The 22,055-nt window shown below is 39.8% G+C and overlaps 1 protein-coding gene across 1 annotated transcript in view; it reads right to left on the bottom strand.

Annotated features, from left to right (window-relative positions):
• ADAMTS12 (ADAM metallopeptidase with thrombospondin type 1 motif 12) overlaps positions 1–22,055 on the bottom strand; it is a 229,634-nt gene that overhangs the window by 47,051 nt on the left and 160,528 nt on the right. The window contains exons 10-14 of the mRNA XM_070743485.1: positions 19,726–19,818; positions 17,676–17,821; positions 15,078–15,247; positions 13,431–13,564; positions 8,225–8,345 (exon numbers count right to left, since the gene is read on the bottom strand). Of these exons, the coding sequence (XP_070599586.1) occupies positions 8,225–8,345; positions 13,431–13,564; positions 15,078–15,247; positions 17,676–17,821; positions 19,726–19,818 (664 nt within the window). The remainder of the gene's footprint in view (positions 1–8,224; positions 8,346–13,430; positions 13,565–15,077; positions 15,248–17,675; positions 17,822–19,725; positions 19,819–22,055) is intronic.

The raw sequence follows: 22,055 nt of genomic DNA, 5'->3' as shown, positions 1-22,055 counted from the left end.
ACGGAAAAGAAACAATAGCTGAAAATATGGATCATTTCCCCAGCTGTACAACAAATTTCAGCTGGCATTCTGGAAAAATCTGCAATTCCTATTCATAGCAAATAAAAACCAGCCTATTTAACAGGGATTGGATGGATAAGCTTCAAGAAAGGTTTGTTGGTACATTTTGGCAATGCTTACAAAGTCATCTCCCTTGGGTGGGATAGCAGATATTGAAACGGTAATACAATCCTTATATTTAATTATGTAGCCCTTAAAACAGTGATGGTGAATCTATGGCAAGGTGGCACACGGAGCCATATCAGAGAGCTGATTTTCGGCCATGAGGAAGGCCATTTCACCCTCCAGAGCAGTGTTTCCCAGCCTTGGCAACCTTAAGATATTTGGACTTCATCTCCCAGAACTCCCCAGCCAGCATTTGCTGGCTGGGGAATTCTGGGAGTTGAAGTCCAAATATCTTCCAGTTGCCAAGTTTGGGAAACACTGCTCCAGAGGATCCAGGAAAGCTTCCTGAAACCCAGAGTGCAAAAAACCACCCAATGGGCAAAACAGAAGTTCAGAAAAATATTTATTTATTTTTATTTATTTATTTTGTCCAATACACAATGAGGGTTTTAGTGGGTATATATCTATATACACACAGTAAAATACATGATGAAGGTTATAGAGGAGATACTCATAGTAAAATATATCTAAGAAATAATAGAAAAGAAGATACTATAGTAATAGAACATATCAATGAAAGAATAGAAGAAGAGATATAGGAATAGAAGAAAGGTATAGGAGATATGGAGAGCAATAGAACAGGGGACGGAAGGCACTCTAGTGCACTTGTACTCGCCCCTTACTGACCTCTCAGGAATCTGGATAGGTCAACTGTAGATAATCTAAGGGTAAAGTGTTGGGGGTTTGGGGATGACACTATGGAGTCCGGTAATGAATTCCACGCTTCGACAACTCGGTTACTGAAGTCGTATTCTTTACAGTCAAGTTTGGAGCGGTTAATATTAAGTTTAAATCTGTTGTGTGCTCTTGTGTTGTTGTGGTTGAAGCTGAAATAGTCGCCGACAGGCAGGACATTGCAGCATATGATCTTGTGAGCAATACTTAGATCTTGTTTAAGGCGTCTTAGTTCTAAACTTTCTAGGCCCAGGATTGAAAGTCTAGTCTCGTAGGGTATTCTATTTCGAGTGGTGGAGTGAAGGGCTCTTCTGGTGAAGTATCTTTGAACATTTTCAAGGGTGTTAATGTCTGAGATGCGATATGGTTTCCAAACAGATGAGCTGTATTCGAGGATGGGTCTGGCAAAAGTTTTGTAAGCTCTGGTAAGTAGTGTGAGATTGCGAGAGCAGAAGCTACGTAGGATTAGGTTTACAACTCTTGAAGCCTTCTTGGCTATATTGTTGCAGTGGGCTTTGGCACTTAAATCTTTTGTTATTAGTATACCAAGGTCTTTAACCAAGTGGGGATTATCTGTGATAATTTGATTATTCAGTTCGTATTTGGAGTTCAGATTCTTCTTCCCAATGTGTAGGACAGAGCATTTGCTAGTTGAGATTTGGAGTTGCCATGTGTTAGACCACTCAGAAACAGCGTCAAGGTCTTTTTGGAGAGTAGAATAGATTTCCGGTTTGCCAATGGTGCTGTTTTTCGCATTCCGGGGCTTCATGAAGCCTCCCTGAAGCCCCCAGAGTGCGAGAAACAGCACAATGAGCAAACCGGAAGTCCGTTTTTATGAACTTCTGGTTTGCTCATTTGGCTGTTTTTTCACTGTCTCAGGCTTCAGTGAGGCCTGTGCGCATATATAGGGGAGGTGGAGGTTTTGTGCATGCGTAGGGGCAGCCTGGTGTGTGTGCGCATGTATGGGGTGGGAGGGAATGGGTATGGACATGTGTGCGCAGCAGCAGCCCCTTTTGATATGTGAGCCAAAAAAGAATCGCCATCAATGTCCTAACAGTGATGCCCTGCAAAAACATCGCCAAGAAGGCCTCAAGAGTTGTTAATCTAATCCTACGTAGCTTCTGCTCTGGAAATCTCACACTACTTACCAGAGCTTACAAAACTTTCACCAGACCCATCATAGAATACAGCTCATCTGTTTGGAACCCATATCGCATCTCAGACATTAACACCCTTGAAACTGTTTAAAGATACTTCAAAAGAAGAGCCCTTCATTCCTCCACTCGAAACAGAATACCCTGCGAAAGTAGACTTACAATCCTGGGTCTTGAAAGCTTAGAACTACGATGCCTTAAACATGATCTAAGTATTGCCCACAAGATCGTATGCTGCAATGTCCTGCCTGTCAAAGACAACTTCAGCTTCAACCACAACAACACAAGAGCATACAACAGATTCAAGCTTAATATTAACCGCTCCAAACTTGACTGTAAAAAATATGACTTTAGTAATCAGGTTGTCGAAGCGTGGAACTCATTACCGGACTCTGTAGTATCATCCCCTAAGCCCCAATATTTTACCCTTAGACTATCCACGGTTGACCTCTCCAGATTCCTAAGAGGTCAGTAAGGGGCGTACATAAGCGCACTAGAGTGTCTTCCGTCCCCTGTCCTATAGTCTCTCCTATATCTCATATTTCTTCTCTACTCTATAAACTTCATTGTGCATTATTGTGTATTGGACAAAATAATTAATTAATTAATTAATTAATTAATTAATATATAAGGAACTGATTATTCTCAATATTTATCTGTTGTATGGGATGACATTAATAATCTCATTTAATATTATAGGCAAATTTGATATCAAATTTAATACAGGTAATCCTCAACGTAAGGCCGCAACAAAGTCCAAAATTTCTGTTGCTTTGTGAGTTTTGCTCCATTTTATGACCTTTCTGGCCACAATCATTAAGTAAATTACTGCAGTTGTTAAGTTAGTAACACGGTTGTTGAGTGAATCTGGCCTTCCCCATTGACTTCGCTTGCCAGAAGGTCACGAAATCTGATCATGTGACCCGGGGACACTGCCAGTGTCCTGGGGTCAATGAAACTTTAAGACTTGTGGAATTCAATTCCCAGAATTCCTCAGCCAACCATAACCCCTAACTAGTGATGGGCGAACTGAACTCGCACAATTTGGGTCTGTACCGAATTTTGCGGTGTTCGGTAAGCTGAACCCGAACCCGAAATTTTTTGAAACTTCGGGCAAAGTTTAGGGTCATATTCTGCGTTCGGAGATTTGACGTCACTGGCAGGTTGCTAAGGATGCCAAGGTGATCACTTCCTGAATTCCATGGAATCCAGGAAGTGATCACCTTGGCGTCCTTAGCAACCTGCTGGTGACGTCAAAGCTCCACCCCTGGAATCTCTTCGTGGGAGGAATTCCCCAGCTCCTTCAAAGGGAGATCTTCATGTAAAAATAAACATTGTTATTTTTACGAAAAAGGATGCCGCAGCGGCGCTGCAAGCAAAGGGCGGTCCTTTCACGTAAAAATAAACAAGTTTATTTTTACGTGAAAGGACCGCCCTTTGCTTGCAGCACCACTGTGGTGTCCTTTTTCGTAAAAATATCTGTTTATTTTTAAATAATTCGCGTTGCTAGTCAAATGACTGTTGGATAGAGTTTTGTCTGTTTGCATCATTAGATCATGTACCGGTAAATTAACATTTTTTAATGGCTAATCTGAACTGATTTTGCAATAAAGCTTGTAACAGACATCGAGTCAAAACCCCAAGGAATATCCTCATTATTTTATTTTAATTTTAATGAAATGAGATAACAAATACATCATTGACCTACAGCTGTCTACAACTTTCCACTAATGCATTTACACAATGTTGTCAGAACATAATAAAATATACATCCATTTGCCTTCCCAAGCTAGTGCTGGTCCAACATATCAAATTACTTCAGTGGAATTTATTTTGTTGTCTCTCCCAGGTTTCATAACACAAGGCAATAAAATATGCATGTAATCTTTCAAAAATGGTTTGCGGCCAAAATCTGAAATCTACTGGGATATACTAGCTACCAAACATGACCAGCAAATTATGATATACAGTATGTTAAATATTCTCAACCAAAGTCTCAATTTTTATGCTGTAATAGAATAAATAATAAATATCTACATAACAACAAACAACACCAACATCAACAGAGTTGGAAGGGATCTTGGAGGTCTTCTAGTCCAACCCTCTGCTTAGGCAGGAAACCCTACATTACTTCAGACAAATGGTTATCCAACATTTTCTTTAAAATTTCTAGTGTTGGAGCATTCACAACTTCCGGAGGCAAGCTGTTACACTGGTTAATTGTTCTGACTGTCTGGAAATGTCTCCTTAGTTCTAAGTTACTTCTCTCCTTCTTTAGTTTTCACCCATTGCTTCTTGTTCTACCCACAGGTGCTTTGGAGAATAGGTTGACTCCCTCTTCTTTATGGCAACTCCTGAGATACTGGAACACTGCTAACATGTCTCCCCTAGTCTTTCTTTTCATTAAACTAGACATACCCAGTTCCCGCAACCGATCTTCATATGTTTTAGCCTCCAGTTTCCTAATCATCTTTGTTGCTCTTCTCTGCACTCTTTCTTAGAAACATAGAAACACAGAAGACTGACGGCAGAAAAAGACCTCATGGTCCATCTAGTCTGCCCTTATACTACTTCCTGTATTTTATCTTACAATGGATATATGTTTATCCCAGGCATGTTTAAATTCAGTTACTGTGGATTTACCAACCACGTCTGCTGGAAGTTTGTTCCAAGGATCTACTACTCTTTCAGTGAAATAATATTTTCTCATGTTGCTTTTGATCTTTCCCCCAACTAACTTCAGATTGTGTCCCCTTGTTCTTGTGTTCACTTTCCTATTAAAAACACTTCCCTCCCGAACCTTATTTAACCCTTTAACATATTTAAATGTTTCAATCATGTCCCCCCTTTTCCTTCTGTCCTCCAGACTATACAGATTGAGTTCATTCAGTCTTTCCTCATACGTTTTATGCTTAAGACCTTCCACTATTCTTGTAGCCCGTCTTTGGACCCGTTCAATTTTGTCAATATCTTTTTGTAGGTGAGGTCTCCAGAACTGAACACAGGATTCCAAATGTGGTCTCACCAGCGCTCTATATAAGGGGATCACAATCTCCCTCTTCCTGCTTGTTATACCTCCTGCTTGTTATACCTTCTTCTCTACACACTTTTCAGGCTGTTCAGAAATTGAGAGACAAATTTGCAAGCCGCCAGCGCCTCACTGGCCAACAATTCCCAGGATTGATGCCAAACTTCTACATAAATTAAACCACAGTGCAATATCATTTATCATTTTGTTTAAAAAAATTAAAGAAAAATATCACTTTTTTCAATGATGTTGTAACTTCGAAGTACGTGTACAGTTGTAAGTCAAGAATTACCTATATAGAATGTGTTATTCTTTCACTGGCGCTCATTTTGATCAGATCTGCTGGGTCCCACGATACACGCAGAACGTGTGTTTTTGTGTGCACATATGCATCGCTCGGGCTGACCTTTGACCTCTGTCTCCCCTTGATTCCCTCCCTCCCTCCTTCCCACAAATCTTCAATTGTTTGTGGATCCTCTGTGGCATATGTAGTAATTAAGTCTGACATGGAGGGAGAGAATTGACATTTTCATCTGCCTCTTTTAAAAAAAATAAAAAATGAACAAGGAATCTAATTGCACTAGACCAGCAAAGAGAGACTGACAAACCCTCATCAAAAAAGAAAAGAAGTAATGCCAAAGACCCTCCATTTCCAAAAGCTAGTAATTATGGGCTATTTTTCCTCTTGGATGATAAATCCTAAGCATAATTACGGGGCAGCAGTAGTAAAGCTTTGCTTAATGTAGTGCTTTTCATTTAATGTGATAAGATTTGGATGCTGCAATTTTATTCATACTTTGTCTGAGCGCCCCTGTTCAATGCATTTCTTTCACTGCTTGGACTACCAGACCTTCTGAATTTTTTCTAAATAAGCAGTTTATTTTGCAATTACTGTGTTTGGTTCACCAGATAGCGTAGGGTCAAAGAAGCACAGCCCTTTGCTCTAATTCTTTCAGCGTCTCCCACCATGTGTTCCGCTCTTTCTCTAGCTGTAGAAAATCCACATGGTGGGATGGAAGAGAAGAGATTAAGATAAAATAGTTGCAAAATGTTTTTCAATTCATGGAGTTGTGTTTTTGTTTTTGTTTTTGTTTTTGTTTTTGTTTTTGTTTTTGTTTTTGTTTTTGTTTTTGTTTTTGTTTTTGTTTTTGTTTTTGTTTTTGTTTTTGTTTTTGTTTTTGTTTTTGTTTTTGTTTTTGTTTTTGTTTTTGTTTTTGTTTTTGTTTTTGTTTTTGTTTTTGTTTTTGTTTTTGTTTTTGTTTTTGTTTTTGTTTTTGTTTTTGTTTTTGTTTTTGTTTTTGTTTTTGTTTTTGTTTTTGTTTTTGTTTTTGTTTTTGTTTTTGTTTTTGTTTTTGTTTTTGTTTTTGTTTTTGTTTTTGTTTTTGTTTTTGTTTTTGTTTTTGTTTTTGTTTTTGTTTTTGTTTTTGTTTTCAGTACAACACAGCAAACAAGATCACTATGCTGGATTTCGTATTTCATGATCAGTCAGGCGCTTCCCAAGCTCCTACGACTGCGTGATGTAGTGGCGAATTATGTGTGCCGATCCCAGTAAAGCGGCCTTTTGCAATTGACAGATGGAAATCTTGTCAATTCTGATGGTTTTCAAATGTCTGCTGAGATCCCTTGGCACTGCGCGCAACGTGCCAAGGACCACTGGGACCACTTTCACTGGCCTATGCCAGAGTCGTTGCAGCTCGATTATTATTATTATTATTATTATTATTATTATTATTATTATTATTATTATTATTATTATTGATTAGACTTGTATGTCGCCCTTCTCTGAAGACCCGGGGTGGCTCACAAGATACAATATAGACAAAGCAACAACAAATCTAATTAATTATAAAAATTACAAACTAAAATCCCAATACAGTAGTACCTCTAGATACGAGTTTAATTCGTTCCAGACCTGAGCTCGTATGTCAATCAATTCGCATCTCGAACGAATGCCTTTAGACTTTGTTTTTCCACGCCGACGTAACCAGAAGCAAGGATTCTTGAGCCACCTAGTGGAAGCTCAGCTTGTATCCCGAATTTGAGCTCAGGTGTCGAACAGAAATTTCGCTCGCGTCGTGGCTCGTAACTTGGAATACTCGCATGTGGAGCAACTCGTATCTAGAGGTACTACTGTATATTAAAATCAGTCAGCCAATTCATTCACAACCACTCATCAGATTTAGTAAATGGGGGGGGGGTTGATCTAATTGTCCCATGCCTGGTGACATAAAGGAGTCTTAAGACTCTTGCGAAAGGCAAGGAGGGTGGGGGCAGTGTGAATCTCTGGATTGACCCCTGGAGAGTTAGGAACAGTATTAGGTTGCTAATTGGTACACACTGCGCACTGATAGCAAAAATGGTGCTGTACGCGCAGCTCAGGATGACCGATGGGGGTGTGTGCGCATCCCAGCGAGATTTTGCTTCTGCGCATGCGCAGGAAGCAAAATCTTGCGAGGCAATGCAAACATGCGATATTTTGGAGATTTCTGCGCATGCGCAGAAGCAAAATCTTGTGAGGCGATGCAAGCAGGCAAGATTTTGCAGATTTCTGCACATGCGCAGAAGCAAAATCTCACTGGGATGTGCACATCTGCCCATTGGTCACGCAGAGCTACACACACATCACACCAGTAGTGGCGGGAACAGCAACCCCCAGCTGGTTAGGAACCTACCAGGGAACCTACCCCAGCTCCCCAAGGTCAAACACAACCTTGATGCTGCCCTCAATGAAATTGAGTTTGACACCTCTGATGTAATGTTTTAGACCAGGGGTCTCAAACCCAGGCCACTTTAAGACTTGTGGACTTCAACTCCCAGAATTCTTCAGCCAGCAAAGCTCAACACCTCACCTCAGCAAAGCTGGCTGAGGAATTCTGGGGGTTAAAGTCCACAAGTCTTAAAGTATCCCGGGTTTGAGACCTCTGTTTTAGACCATTAAGACCTCTGTTTTAGACCATTAAAGCTTTTCGTGAAGAATGCGAGTATCTGATTGGAAAGATGGGGAGAAAAACAAATAGAAGTACCAATTTTCTAACTTTCCTCTGGGCTGTTTTCAAGATTTATTCTTCTTGGACTGTCTGTTCATAGTTTTCTACAGAATATTTGAAATGGGTAAAGTAGATGGATAGTGTGAGGAATTTACCTAATCCTTCACTCTGGTTGAATGTTATCTTCACAGTTTGGCAAGAAGATCCATCTCCTAGGCAAACTCCACACTGGTCTTCAGTGGCATTAGAATTAATTTCATAATCACAGCCAGCAGCCTAAAAGAAAATAGAGCCGTTGTCAAAATAAATGTTACATGCATGTGTCAGGATTAATACATGTGTTTTTTCTTTAAAATAACAAGTACCATATTTTTCGGAGTATAAGACGTATCTTTTTAGCCCCCAAAAGAGGGTGAAAACTTGGGTGCATCTTATACACTGAGTGTAGCCCCACCCACCCCCACTCTCTGGCCTCTGCCTCCCAGCAATTTGCCTACTTGCAGCAAAAAGCACAGAACCTGATTAACACAAGCAACTGATTATCGGCCTCCCAACTCACAGCTGATTGAGGCTGCAGGAAAGCCCACATGCTAAATTGAAACTGAAACTAAAACTGCAAGGAGGCAAATTGCTGGGAGGGAGAGGCAGAATCCAAATTTTATTTTCTTGTGCTAATCAGTTGCTGAAAATACATGCAAGGAGGTAAGTCAATACAGTGGTACCTCGACATACGAGTTTAATTCGTTCCAGACCCGAGCTCGTAAGTCGATCAACTCGCATCTCGAACGAATGCCTTTAGACTTTGTTTTTCGCGCCGAGATAACTGGAAGCAAGGAGATTCTTGCGCTACCTAGTGGAAGCTCAGCTCGTATCCCGAATTTGAGCTCGGGTGTCGAACAGAAATTTTGCTCGCATCGTGGCTCGTAACTTGGAATACTCGCATGTGTAGCAGCTCGTATCTAGAGGTACTACTGTACCTATAAATGTCTGTAGAATGCTCAAATTATTAGACATATTTTTTTAAAGTAGGTATGCCCATGTTTCACCAACACTCCGCAGTCTGCATTGGTTGCCGATCAACTTCCGGTCACAATTCAAAGTGTTGGTTATGACCTTTAAAGCCCTTCATGGCACTGGACCAGAATATCTCCGAGACCGCCTGCGGCCGCACGAATCCCAGCGACCAATTAGGTCCCACAGAGTGGGCCTTCTCTGGGTCCCGTCAACTAAACAATGTCGGTTGGCGGGCCCCAGGGGAAGAGCCTTCTCTGTGGCGGCCCCAGCCCTCTGGAACCAACCCCCCCCGGAGATTAGAACTGCCCCTACTCTCCTTGCCTTTCGTAAGCTCCTTAAGACCCACCTTTGTCGTCAGGCACGGGGGAACTGAGACATCTGCCCCGGGCATATACAGTTTATTAATGGTATGTTTGTATGTACAGTGGTACCTCAAGATACGAACCCCTCGTCTTACGAACAACTCGTGATACGAACCCGGGGTTCAGAAAAATTTTGCCTCTTCTTACGAACTTTTTTCGAGTTACGAACCGGCGTTCGGAGACTGCTGGGAAGCCGCGCGGCTGTTTTAAAAGGTGACAGCCGGGCGGCGGGGCTTCCCAGAAGCCTCCCGAACGCCGGTTCGTAACTCGAACAAAGTTCGTAAGAAGAGGCAAAATTTTGCTGAACCCCGGGTTCGGTTCGGGAGGTTGCTGGGAAGCCCCCCAGGCCGGCTGCAACCTTTTAAAACACCCGCGCCGCTTCGCAGCTGTCTCCTGAAGCCGAACGCTAAAGCCGAACTTCCGCGTTCGGCTTCAGGAGACAGCTGGGAAGTGGCGTGGCTGTTTTAAAAGGTCGCAGCCGGCCTGGGGGGCTTGCCAGCACCCCCCGAACCCCGAACCCGGGTTCAGGGGGGTGCTGGGAAGCCCCCCAGGCCGGCTGTCACCTTTTAAAACAGCCGCGTGGCTTCCCAGCAGTCGCCGAAAGCCGTTTTTTTGCGGGGGTTTTTTTGGTTGCACGGATTAATTGACTTTACATTGTTTCCTATGGGAAACAATGTTTCGTCTTACGAACCTTTCGTCTTACGAACCTCCTCCTTGCACCAATTAAGTTCGTATCATGAGGTATTACTGTATGTGTGTTTAGAAAATGGTGTTTTTAAAATATTTTTAAACAGTAATTTAGATTTGTTGTAGATTGTTTTCCCTTTGTTGTGAGCCGCCCCGAGTCTGCGGAGAGGGGCGGCATACAAATCTAAATAATAAATAAATAAATAAATAAATAAATAAATAAAGACTGCTTTATTATTGTTTTAGGCAGCTTAATAAAATGAAGGCGCTTTTTGAAATGAATGCTTAACAATTTGCATCCCTAGGGGTTTCTTCAGTTTATTGGTGCAAAAGAAAACTCCCATCCCATTCTTAAAACCATCCAATTCCTCAAATCTAATTAAATCCACCTCCCGTGAACAAGCACTTTCAAATGATTTGGAGAATTAGAATATCAGCTAGAAATCTCTGATTATATCCCATGGACCAATTCCTATGAAATCTATTTTGCATAACGAATTTCAAAGAAAGTAGAGGAGGATGAAGCAATGACCTACTTAAACAGCTATTAAGACATCTTCCCACCATGATTATGGATGAGCCTTACGTGATACATTAGTGTTACTAAGTATTTCATGGTCACAATTTCTCACATTTTCAGTTTTCCAATTTTCTTACCAATGATTGAAATATCAGTAGCTATCTTTGCCAACTTTCTAAATTAGTTGCTGAGCTGTCTCCATAGGAAACCACAGTATGCATATTAGTCCACTAATTGGGATTAAGCAATGTGATCAAATGAAGCATGTTATCTTGCCAATGGCTTTTGCTTCTGAAACTTTCTCCACCCAAATACAGTGTTACAGTCCCAGCATTTAGGATATCTTATACTTAATGATCCTCATATTTTGCCTGATTCTGTGATCCTGGCCACCCAATCCTATTCTTAGACTGTCTCCCATCTTTGAAGCAGAAATGTGTAAGTTTGGATAGCTTATCTAGGAAGAGCCAAGAAGCCGAGATGGGCAACTTTCAATCTCTAGAGAGTGCTGAATCTTGATAGTAAAATTGCCAAAGTGTTTGCACTTTGTTTGATACCTTTCCTTCCATGTTGAAAGAGAAAAGTAATTGAAATAAAGAAAAGCAACAATTACCTCCCCATCACCCATCATATTATTTTTACAGTGATACCTTGTCTTACGAACTTAATTGGTTCCAGGACAAGGTTCGTAAGGTGAAAAGTTCGTAAGATGAAACAATAGGAATCAATGTAAAAGCAAATAATGCCTGCAAATCCTTCAGGAAAATCCCAAACTTTAGAAGGGAGGCGAACAGAGGGATGGAGGAGCAGCTAAAGAGGGCAGGTGGAAGAAGCAAGGCTAGGCTAAAGGTGAGTGGGAAGGAAGAAAGGCAAGGGGGGCGCCCCTCCCTTTTCTTTCTTCAAAAGACACCCTTTCAGTGCCTCTGCAAGCAAACTCTTGTTAATGCAAACTCTTTCCCCCTCCAAGCCGCCCCTCCCTTTTCTTTCTTCAAAAAAGGGAAAAAAAGAAACCCCTTCATCCCGGCAGGTTCGTTAGGTGAAAATAGTTCGGAAGAAGAGGCAAAAAAATCTTAAACACCGGGTTCGTATCTCGAAAAGTTCGTTAGAAGAGGCGTTCATAAGACGAGGTACCACTGTATTTTTATTATTTTTATTTTTATTTTTATATTTTTATTTTTATTTTTATTTTTATTTTTATTTTTATTTTTATTTTTATTTTTATTTTTATTTTTATTTTTATTTTTATTTTTATTTTTATTTTTATTTTTATTTTTATTTTTATTTTTATTTTTATTTTTATTTTTATTTTTATTTTTATTTTTATTTTTATTTTTATTTTTATTTTTATTTTTATTTTTATTTTTATTTTTATTTTTATTTTTATTTTTATTTTTATTTTTATTTTTATTTTTATTTTTATTTTTATTTTTATTTTTATTTTTATTTTTATTTTTTTTATTTTTATTTTATTTTTTTTATTTTATTTTTTATTATTTTTTATTTTTTTATTTATTTATTTATTTTTATTTTATTTTTATAATTAATTAATTAATTAATTAATTAAATTTGCATGCCGCCCCTCTCCGCAGACTCGGGGCGGCTCACAGCAATAGTCGAACACAATGTAAAATACAAATCTAATATTTAAAACTAAAAAACCCATAATTTAAAAAACATACACACAACATACCATACATAAATTATATAGGCCTATCCTCCACTTCCCAAATAATAACTTGGCCACCAAAACATTGTCCACCACTGACATACAAACTGGCACTCATGCCCTTATCACTTCGAGGTTTGACTACTGCAATGTTCTCTACATGGGGATACCTTTGAAAATTTGCCACAAATTATGCAAAATGCAGCCACGCAAGCAGTCATGGGCTTGCCCAGACACATGCATATCTCTTCAACACTCCACGGCCTGCATTGGCTGCCAATTGGTTTTTGGACTTAATTCAAAGTGTTGGTTATGACCTGTAAAGCCCTACATGGCATCGGGCCAGAACACCTCTGAGACCGCCTTCTGAACCCAGTGACTGATCAGCTCCCACTGTGTCGGCCTTCTCTAGGTTCTGTCAACTAGACAATATCATTGGCGGGAAATAGAGGGAGAGCCTTCTCTGTGGGGGGCCCGGCCCTCTGGAATCAGCTCCCCCCGGAGATTTGTACTGCCCCCACCCTCCTTGCCTCCATAAGAGTCTGAAGACTCATTTATGCCACCAGGCCTGGGGCCATTAGATTCTTGCGCCCTGGCCAATGAATGTGTTGAGAGAATGTTGAGTGTATGGAATGATTTTTAAAAAAATGTTTTTTTGTAGTTTTAGATTTTTAATTAATTAATTGGATTCAAGATATTGTATATTGTTTATTATATGTCGTGAGCCGCCCCGAGTCCTCAGAGAGGGGCGGCATAGAAATCAAATAAACAAACAAACAAACAAACAAACAAACAAACAAACAACGAACGAATGAAATTCAATTCAATTTATTAGATTTGTATGCCGCCCCTCTCCAAAGACTCCGAAGAATGAATGAATGAATGAATGAATTCAATTCAATTCAATTCAATTCAATTCAATTTATTAGATTTGTATGCCGCCCCTCTCTGAAGACTCCGAAGAATGAATGAATGAATGAATACAAACAAACAAACAAACAAACAAACAAACAAACAAACAAACATAAAGCTGTAATCTGCCTGACCCATTTTTGGAAGCCTCCAAATCTGAAGTCCCGTGAAGGTTCCAGAGAAGGAAACATACCCAATACCTTACACATGCCATTAATGCAGATGTCTCTGTAGCTGTTTTCTTCAAAGCAAGGTGTACCATCAATTACAGCATCTAGCATTTTCTCTGAAAAATGGTGGTTTGTAGGTTGGCATTGTAGCTCACAGGGATTAGCTAGGAGAAACGTCAAATATTATATCAATAATGCATATTTTAAAACCATATTGTAAGGCTTTAACAGTATCATATTTCATTTGAAACTAAAGGTTCAAAGCTCTTTGTAATTAGTACTCCAGTGATTCAGGTAACTAAAGTCAGTTGGATCTATGGTCCAGTCTGTCTGCAGTTTCTAACAGAGGCTTTACAACAGTTACAGAAAAATCAGGGGTACTTTAGTACTCATCCTTAATTGGGCCTGGGAGGTGCAATGAATGCCAAAATCAATGAGTACAAACAATGTTTTCCCATAAGGAATAAGGTAGTGCAGTATTCCCCAACCTTGGCAACTTGAAGATATTTGAAGAGCCGGGGTGGCGCAGCAGGTAGGGTGCTGTACTGCAGCCCACTGAAGCTGACTGTAGATCTGCAGGTCAGCGGTTCAAATCTCATCACGGGCTCAAGGTTGACTCAGCCTTCCATCCTTCCGAGGTGGGTAAAGTGAGGACCCGGATTATGGGGGTAATAGGCTGGCTCTGTTAATAAGTGCTATTGCTAACATGTTGTAAGCCGCACTGAGTCTAAGGAGAAGGGCGGCATAAAAATCGAATGAATGAATGAATGAATGAATGAATGAATGAATGAATGAATAAATTAATAAATTAATAAATTAATAAATTAATAAATTAATAAATTAATAAATTAATAAATTAATAAATTAATAAATTAATAAATTAATAAATTAATAAATTAATAAATTAATAAATTAATAAATTAATAAATTAATAAATTAATAAATTAATAAATTAATAAATTAAACTTGGACTTCAACTCCCAGAATTCCCCAGCCAGCGAACTTTGTTGGATTCGCCCAACACTAGTTGCAAGGAACCATTCTTTACTGCCAATATTTTTTGAGGTATTTCACAAGCTCATCTAAATGAATGATTGCTATGTATGAATGGTGTGTATGTATGTGAGTGTGAGCGCCATTTCTTATAATAACTTTTTTAAAGGGATTTTTGTTTGTTAATGTTTTAGCCTTAGATAATGTTTCACTTCTTTTACTGTTTTGTAACTATCTATTGTATTCATACTGTTGTTGTAAGCCGCCCAGAGTCCTTCGGGATTGGGCGGCATGGAAGATAAATAAATAAATAAATAAACAAACAAACAAACAAACAAACAAACAAATAAATAAAACAATTGAATGAATGACTGAATAAAAATGAATAAATAAATAAATGAATGAGTAAATAAATAAATAAATAAATAAAACAAAGAAACAATTGAATCAATGAATGAATGAATGAATGAATAAAAAATGAATGAATAAATAAATAAATGAGTAAATCAATCAATCAATCAATCAAACAATCAATCAAAGAAACAGTTGAATGAATGAATGAATGAATGAATGAATAAAAAATGAATAAATAAATAAATAAATTAGTAAATAAACCAACCAACCAACCAACCAACCAGAATATTACCCAGATTCTTAGCAGATTGATTATTTTCCCTTTTTTACCTGTATTATAAATTGCAATCCATTGGTAGAATTCATTTTTGTAGGCAACTGTATCAAACTCACTGCACTGCATTTGACGGAAATTTGGGGTCGACTGTTGGCACGCTTTAACATTGCACATGCGATAGCGCTTTCTCTCCCCAGTGCAATACTTCCCTCTAAACTGGGGTCTGAAAAGGAAGAAGTCACTTTTAAATAAAGAAATCAAATGGTTTTTCATCCTTTCTTTCCCAAGAGGCAAATGTATACAGAACTCTTGCCGCCTCTCATTTTATCCTCATAGCAACACTGTGAGGTAAATTGAGAAAATAAATTATATTGAATAGGAAGTTAAATGTGTTGTTCCCCAAAACTGACAATACAAGCTGATCGTATTGATACAAATTTGAAATTATCTTCCAAAACTCTCCCTTCTTGTGTTAATCTGATATGACGTTGTGCCAATCAGCACTTTGACTTATATAGCGCTTCACAGTGATTAACAGACCTCTCTAAGCAGTTTACAGAGTCAGCCTTTTCCCCTCCAACAATTTGGGTCCTCATTGTGCCCACTTCAGAAGAATGGAAGGCTGAGCCAACATTGAGTCTGGTGAGATTTGAACTGCCAAATTGCAGTCAGATTTCAGTCAGCAGAAGTAGCTTGCAGTAGTCCATTCTAACTACTGCACCACCATGGTTCATCTATCTACTTCATCTGCCTGCCTGCCTGCCTGCCTGTCTATCTATCTTTCTATCCTTCCTTCCTTCCTTCTTTTTCCTTCCTTCCTTCCTTTTCCTTCCTTCCTTCCCTCCTTCTTCCCTCCCTCTCTCCCTTCCCTTTCCTTCCTTCCTTTTCCTTCTTTCCTTCCTTCCCTCCCTCCTTCCTTCTTTTTCCTTCCTTCCTTCTTCCCTCCCTCCCTTCTTTTTCCTTCCTTCCTCCCTTCCCTCCTTCTTCCCTCCCTCTCTCCCTTCCTTTTCCTTCCTTCCTTTTCCTTCTTTCCTTCCTTCCCTCCCTCCTTCCTTCCTTCCTTCCTTCTTTTTTCTTCCTTCCTTCTTCCCTCCCTCCCTTCTTTTTCCTTCCTTCCTTCCCTCCTTCTTCCCTCCCTCCCTCTCTCCCTTCCTTTTCCTTCCTTCCTTTTCCTTCTTTCCTTCCTTCCTTCCCTCCCTCCCTCCTTCCTTCTTTTTCCTTCCTTCCTTCCTTCTTCCCTCCCTCCCTTCCTTTTCCTTCCTTCCTTCCTTCCTTCCTTCCTTCCTTCTTTCCTTCCTTCCTTCCTTCTTTCTTTTAGTGTCTTTGGGTCTCTATTGTCTCCTGGCAACTGCTTGGTTCAATCCTTTTGTCATTGTCTTTATCTGGGGCTGAGAGGGAGTGACTGGCCCCCAGTCACCCTGTTGGCTTAATGTCTATTGCAGGACTAAACCTTGGAGTCTCCCAGATCTGGTGCCTTAAACTACGGTATGAACTCTTAACTCCATTCCATTGGAAGTAAGGTGTTAGAAACGACATGCCGTGATAATTAGTCCCAAATGACCAGCCCTCCTATTTCTTCTCCCTCTATATTTCTTCTTTCTCCCCCTTTTTTCCTCCATGCTGAGAAAAACTAACTGACTTGTGCAAAGGGCTAGAGTTACTGTATGAAATCTTGGAATAGAATCGCTATGCCAGGGGTGTCAAAGTCACATTGACGTGGCATCGTCACGTGACATATCGGGATTCCCCCCCCCTTTGCTAAACCAGGCATGGCCGTGGTTAGGCATGGCCATGGAGTACATCACTCCAATGACAGTAAATGCCATCCTTCAATGTAGCTATTCTTTAAGTACAGTGGTACCTCTACCTAAGAACGCCTCTACTTACGAACTTTTCTAGATAAGAACCAAGTGTTCAAGATTTTTTTGCCTCTTCTCAAGAACCAATTTTCACTTACAAACCCGAGTGTCTGAAACTGTAGCTGGAAAAGGCAGGGAGAAGCCTCCGTGGGACATCTCTAGGAATCTCCTGGCAGGAAACAGGGCCGGAAAAGGTGGGGAGAAGCCTCCGTGGGGCCTCTCTAGGAATCTCCTGGGAGAAAACAAGGCTGGAAAAGGAGGGGGGAAGCCTCTGTGGGGCCTCTCTAGGAATCTCCTGGGAGAAAACAAGACTGGAAAAGGCGGGTAGAAGCCTCCGTGGGGCCTCTCTAGGAATCTCCTGGGAGAAAACAAGGCTGGAAAAGGCGGGGAGAAGCCTCCGTGGGGCCTCTCTAGGAATCTCCTGGGAGAAAACAAGGCTGGAAAAGGCGGGGAGAAGCCTCCGTGGGGCCTCTCTAGGAATCTCCTGGGAGAAAACAAGGCTGGAAAAGGCGGGGAGAAGCCTCTGTGGGGCCTCTCTAGGAATCCATACAAATCCAATAAATAAATAAATCTCCTAGGAGGAAACAGGGCCTCCACCCTCCCTGTGGTTTCCCAATTGCACGCATTACTTGCTTTTATATTGATTCCTATGGGAAAAATTGCTTCATCTTACAAACATTTCTACTTAAGAACCTGGTCACGGAACGAATTAAGTTCGTAAGTAGAGGTACCACTGTAGTATAGAACCAGACTGTTAGGTTATAAGGAGATTGAAATCTTCAATGTTCTTACTCTGGGTTATTGCAGTGTCTTTCAGCGGCCTGAATGCCAGCTCCACATGTCCGAGTACAGTGTGACCAGGGCGACCAGGATCCCCATGCGCCATTAATTGCTTCAGGGCTCTTGCCCACTGTTATACATTCACCTGAGAAGCACCACTGAAATAATAGAGCAGCAAATGCAATTGGTCAGGAGGAAAAATCCAGTTTGGCATGAAATTACATGTCTACCTACAGCAGCTCCTTGGTAACTGGCATAAGAGAACTCATCTTCCATTGAAAATCAAGGTTGAGCCCAACTATTTATACACAACTGAAAAGGTGTGAGTTGTGCCCTGCTGATCCAGAGAAATTGCTGATTGAGCAGATAGGAAAAGGGTTATAGAATCCTTCTTGTGCCTGTTGGTTTCCTTGCCGAAGCTCATAGCAGACTGGATGATGGAGAGGATGCAATCCCCTCCCTCAAACTTTTGGTTAAGTTAGAGATTTGAAAATAAAATGAGAGATCCAGTTATTTTGGAGAAGATATATTATTCAATAATTCATTTAGTTGCAACTCACAGTTAGCAGAAACCCTTCCTTCCTTCCCTCTCTCCCTCCCTCCCTCCATCCTGCTTCCTTCCTTCCTTCCTCCCTCCCTCCCCTTCCTTCTTTCCAAAATGTCTTCTGAAAAAGTTCAGCCATATTCTCAAAGGATACATATATCCCAGTGGCTGGTCAAGGCCCACAGAGTCAACCTACTCCAGGTTCCATCAGCCAGACCATGTCATCTGGTGGGCCTTAAGGAAAGAGCCTTCTTTGTGGCTGCCCCGGCCCTTTGGAACGAGCTCCCGCCAGAGATTTGTACCGCTCCCATTCTCCCTGCCTTCCACAAAGCTTTGAAGACCCCTCTTTGCTGGCAGGCTTGGGGCCATTGATACTTTGACATCTTGCCCTGCCCAATGAATGAATGTCGGATGTGTGATGTGTGAATCTGTTTGCTTAGTTTTAACTATGTGTTTTTAGAATACATTGTTTTATGTAGATTTCTCAGGAGCAGGGCAGCATAAAAATTGAATGAATGAATGAATGAATAAATGAATACATACATACATAAATAAATAAATACATGCATGCATGCATACATACATACATACATACATACATACTCAAGACTTCTGCAGCTGTTAAAAGTTTGTGTAATTCTATTCCTCAGTACAGGATGAATTGATCTAATTTTTAAAAGAAAATGCTCTCAACTGTAACCTGCCAAACTGCATGTGTGTACATTAGCCTCTCCTAGCCCTGCTGTTCTTCTGATGTGTTAGAATGACTCTGTCTGTAGCTGCTTGAAAATTTGAATGCATCTGAAAGACAACTGGGGGAAAATGACTTCATTCATTATAAAATGAAGGCATAGCTTGGCATAAGAATAGCCCGCATCCGTTGGCTGGGAATAAATCAAAGTTCCTGTGGAAAGCCTATTTAATATTTTATGTGAACAGTCCCATAGACACAAAGTATTAAAATTCATCTGCTCAGGTATAAAACAAACTCGGATCTTCCAGAGATAGGGGAGAGTCAGTTATTGCAACAAAAGGGGAAAAAGTTAGACAAAAGAATACTCAGAAGATGGGAAAACGAACCATTTATATTGCAGAAATACTTCCGCCTTTGACACAAATAAATGCCAGGAACAGGGTTGAGGTTCTGAAACGTTTTCATTGAGCTGTCTTTGCTACCAAGACATATCGAAAACACGTCTCTGATCTGCAACAGAAAGGAATTTATATTCCTACAGGGCGACGGAGGAGCTGGCACCGATTTGAAAAGGGAGCAAAGGTCTTACTTCACCAGTGAAGAAAATGACAATACTCAGATATGGATCAAGACTTCAGACTGAACTCACAACAACAGAGATATTGTTTGGAGAAATGTTGAGGAAAAGCAAAGTTTAGCCGTAGCGGGAAAATAAAATGTTGCTTAAGAGGCCACCAGGGTTTGGTTTGAATTCTTGCAGCACAAATAAAACCAGAGACCCAGCTACCCTTCCCATTTTTTGCTCTTCTCCATCTAATCATCACCTTATTCTCCCCGCATCTTGTCCCATCCGCTGCGGCATCCAGTTTTGAACGGCAAGAACCCTTCACAAAGCACCACAAGGTCTGGCAAATATTCTGAAAGAACAATTGTTTGAAATGTAACAACAGCACAAATCAATAAACACTTTATGGAATCCCGAGAGAATGTCAATGGAGTGAGAAATACACATTTGCTCGGAAGGACTGGTTTCAAGAAACACGGACCATCTTTTGATAAATGTAAGAACAAAGAACAACGAAGCAGGATTGCACCAAGTACTCTTCCCTTGTCAGCTGGGGTCAAAAAAGTCACAATGACAGGTGTGATTGTGTACTGCTAGCCAATGAAGGGCTACCAAACTTTTTACTGCCACACTGTGGCCGTGGCTTATTTATTTATTAGATTTGTATGCCGCCCCTCTCCGTAGATTCGGGGCAGCTAACAACAGTAATAAACAGCACGTAACAAATCTAATGTTTAAAATAATTAAAAAACCCTTATTAAAACCAGACATACACACAAACAAACATACCGTGCATAAATTGTATAGGCCTAGGGGGAAAAGGGTCGTTCAGTTTCCCCAAGCCTGACGACAGAGGTGGGTTTTAAGGAGCTTACGAAAGGCGAGGATGCCCTGCATTTTCTTTCAACATCTTTCAGTGCAAATTGGGTGCTTTGGGGTGGAGATCAATTTTTGCTACCCCACTGCATTCTCCCCCATCCGGGCAGTAGCCCACCCCTAGGGTAGTAAGTTTATGCACTATTTATTGAATACTTAATAGTTTTTTTATTGTCCTTCCTTCTCTAGTACCTATGATCCTTAATTACTTTTAGAATAGGAAATAATTAAATAATATGTTTTTACCCATAAATGCTTTAATCATTTTAATCATTATCTGGAATTGAACTTTTATAGCAATTAAAGAAAATTGAGCTAGTTGCCTAATCTGTTATCACACTGAACTTTGTGGGTTCAGTACAAAACCTTAAAATGTTACTGTGCTCCTCAACAAATAATGTTGTCTATCATTTATCCTTTTTGTGGCTATTCAAATAATGTGACTTATTCAACTGAAAAAGAGCCCAAGCACCTATTTGAAAACTTCTCTTGGTTGGTAAGCCACTCCCACCCAGTCACATGACCTTTAAGCCACCCCCTGGTCACATGATTGTCAAGCCACTACCACCTGGTCACATGGCCAGCAAGCCAGTCCTACCTGGTCACATAACTATCAAGCCACACCTACAAAATAAGCCACGCTCACAAGCGTGGCAGTAAAAATTTTGACAGCCCATCACTGGCTTAAAGGCTTTGATTGTGCAATCATAGTCACCATTCTGACTTTTTTGAAATTTGAAGATATCTGTGCTTCTCAATTTCTTCAGTATTTGCACAGGATATATATTTATTTCTTAAACTTAATTGTTTGGTAGATTTATTAAATGAATAACAGAATAAACTCCCAGGAGAGAAAACATTGCATTTTGTTCCAATCCTATAATCATTTGCTGTTGAGCAGCAAACAGAATCTCTTGAACTCTGGGGAATCTAAAAAGAAGATATGTAATGGAGGTATTTACACCTCATTAATGGAAAGGTGAGAGGAGGAGAAAATATTTCTCATCGCATTAAATCACTGACTCTAGGCTGGGCAGAATGGAAAACAGGGGACATTTCTGCCTGAAGATTTTACATCAATTTGAAAGGAATCTGGAACGACCTGTTCCAACAATAACAGCAAGTTGGGAAGTTCTGGCTTTGCAGTATTGTAGCTGAAAGAAGTTTAAGGCAGGATTTTGTTTACTTGGTTTGAAATGCTGTGCTTGTTTCCTTAGTGAAGGGAATCCTTGTCTTGCCTATGCTGTCAGCTCCTAATTCCAGGCCCTGATCTATAAGAGGAATTTGATGGTTTTTCCCCTCTTTCAGAGTAGGTTAGTCAAAACGAGCAGACACAATTAATCAATCAATCAACCAATCAATCAATCAATTAATTTAATCAATTAACTAACTTAATTAACTTAATTAACTTAATCAATTAACTAACTTAATTAACTTAATCAATTAACTTAACTAACTTAATCAACCAATTAACTTAATTAACTTAATCAATTAACTAACTTAATTAACTTAATTAACTTAATCAATTAACTTAACTAACTTAATCAACCAATTAACTTAATTAACTTAATTAACTTAATCAATTAACTTAATCAATTAATTAATTAACTTAATTAACTTAATCAATTAACTTAATCAATTAACTTAATCAATTAATTAATTAACTTAATTAATTAACTTAATTAACTTAATCAATTAACTTAATCAATTAAC

This window comes from Erythrolamprus reginae, chromosome 2 (genome assembly GCF_031021105.1).
Source record: "Erythrolamprus reginae isolate rEryReg1 chromosome 2, rEryReg1.hap1, whole genome shotgun sequence".
Lineage (NCBI taxonomy): Eukaryota > Metazoa > Chordata > Lepidosauria > Squamata > Dipsadidae > Erythrolamprus > Erythrolamprus reginae.
This window is presented reverse-complemented; position numbering and strand designations above follow the sequence as displayed.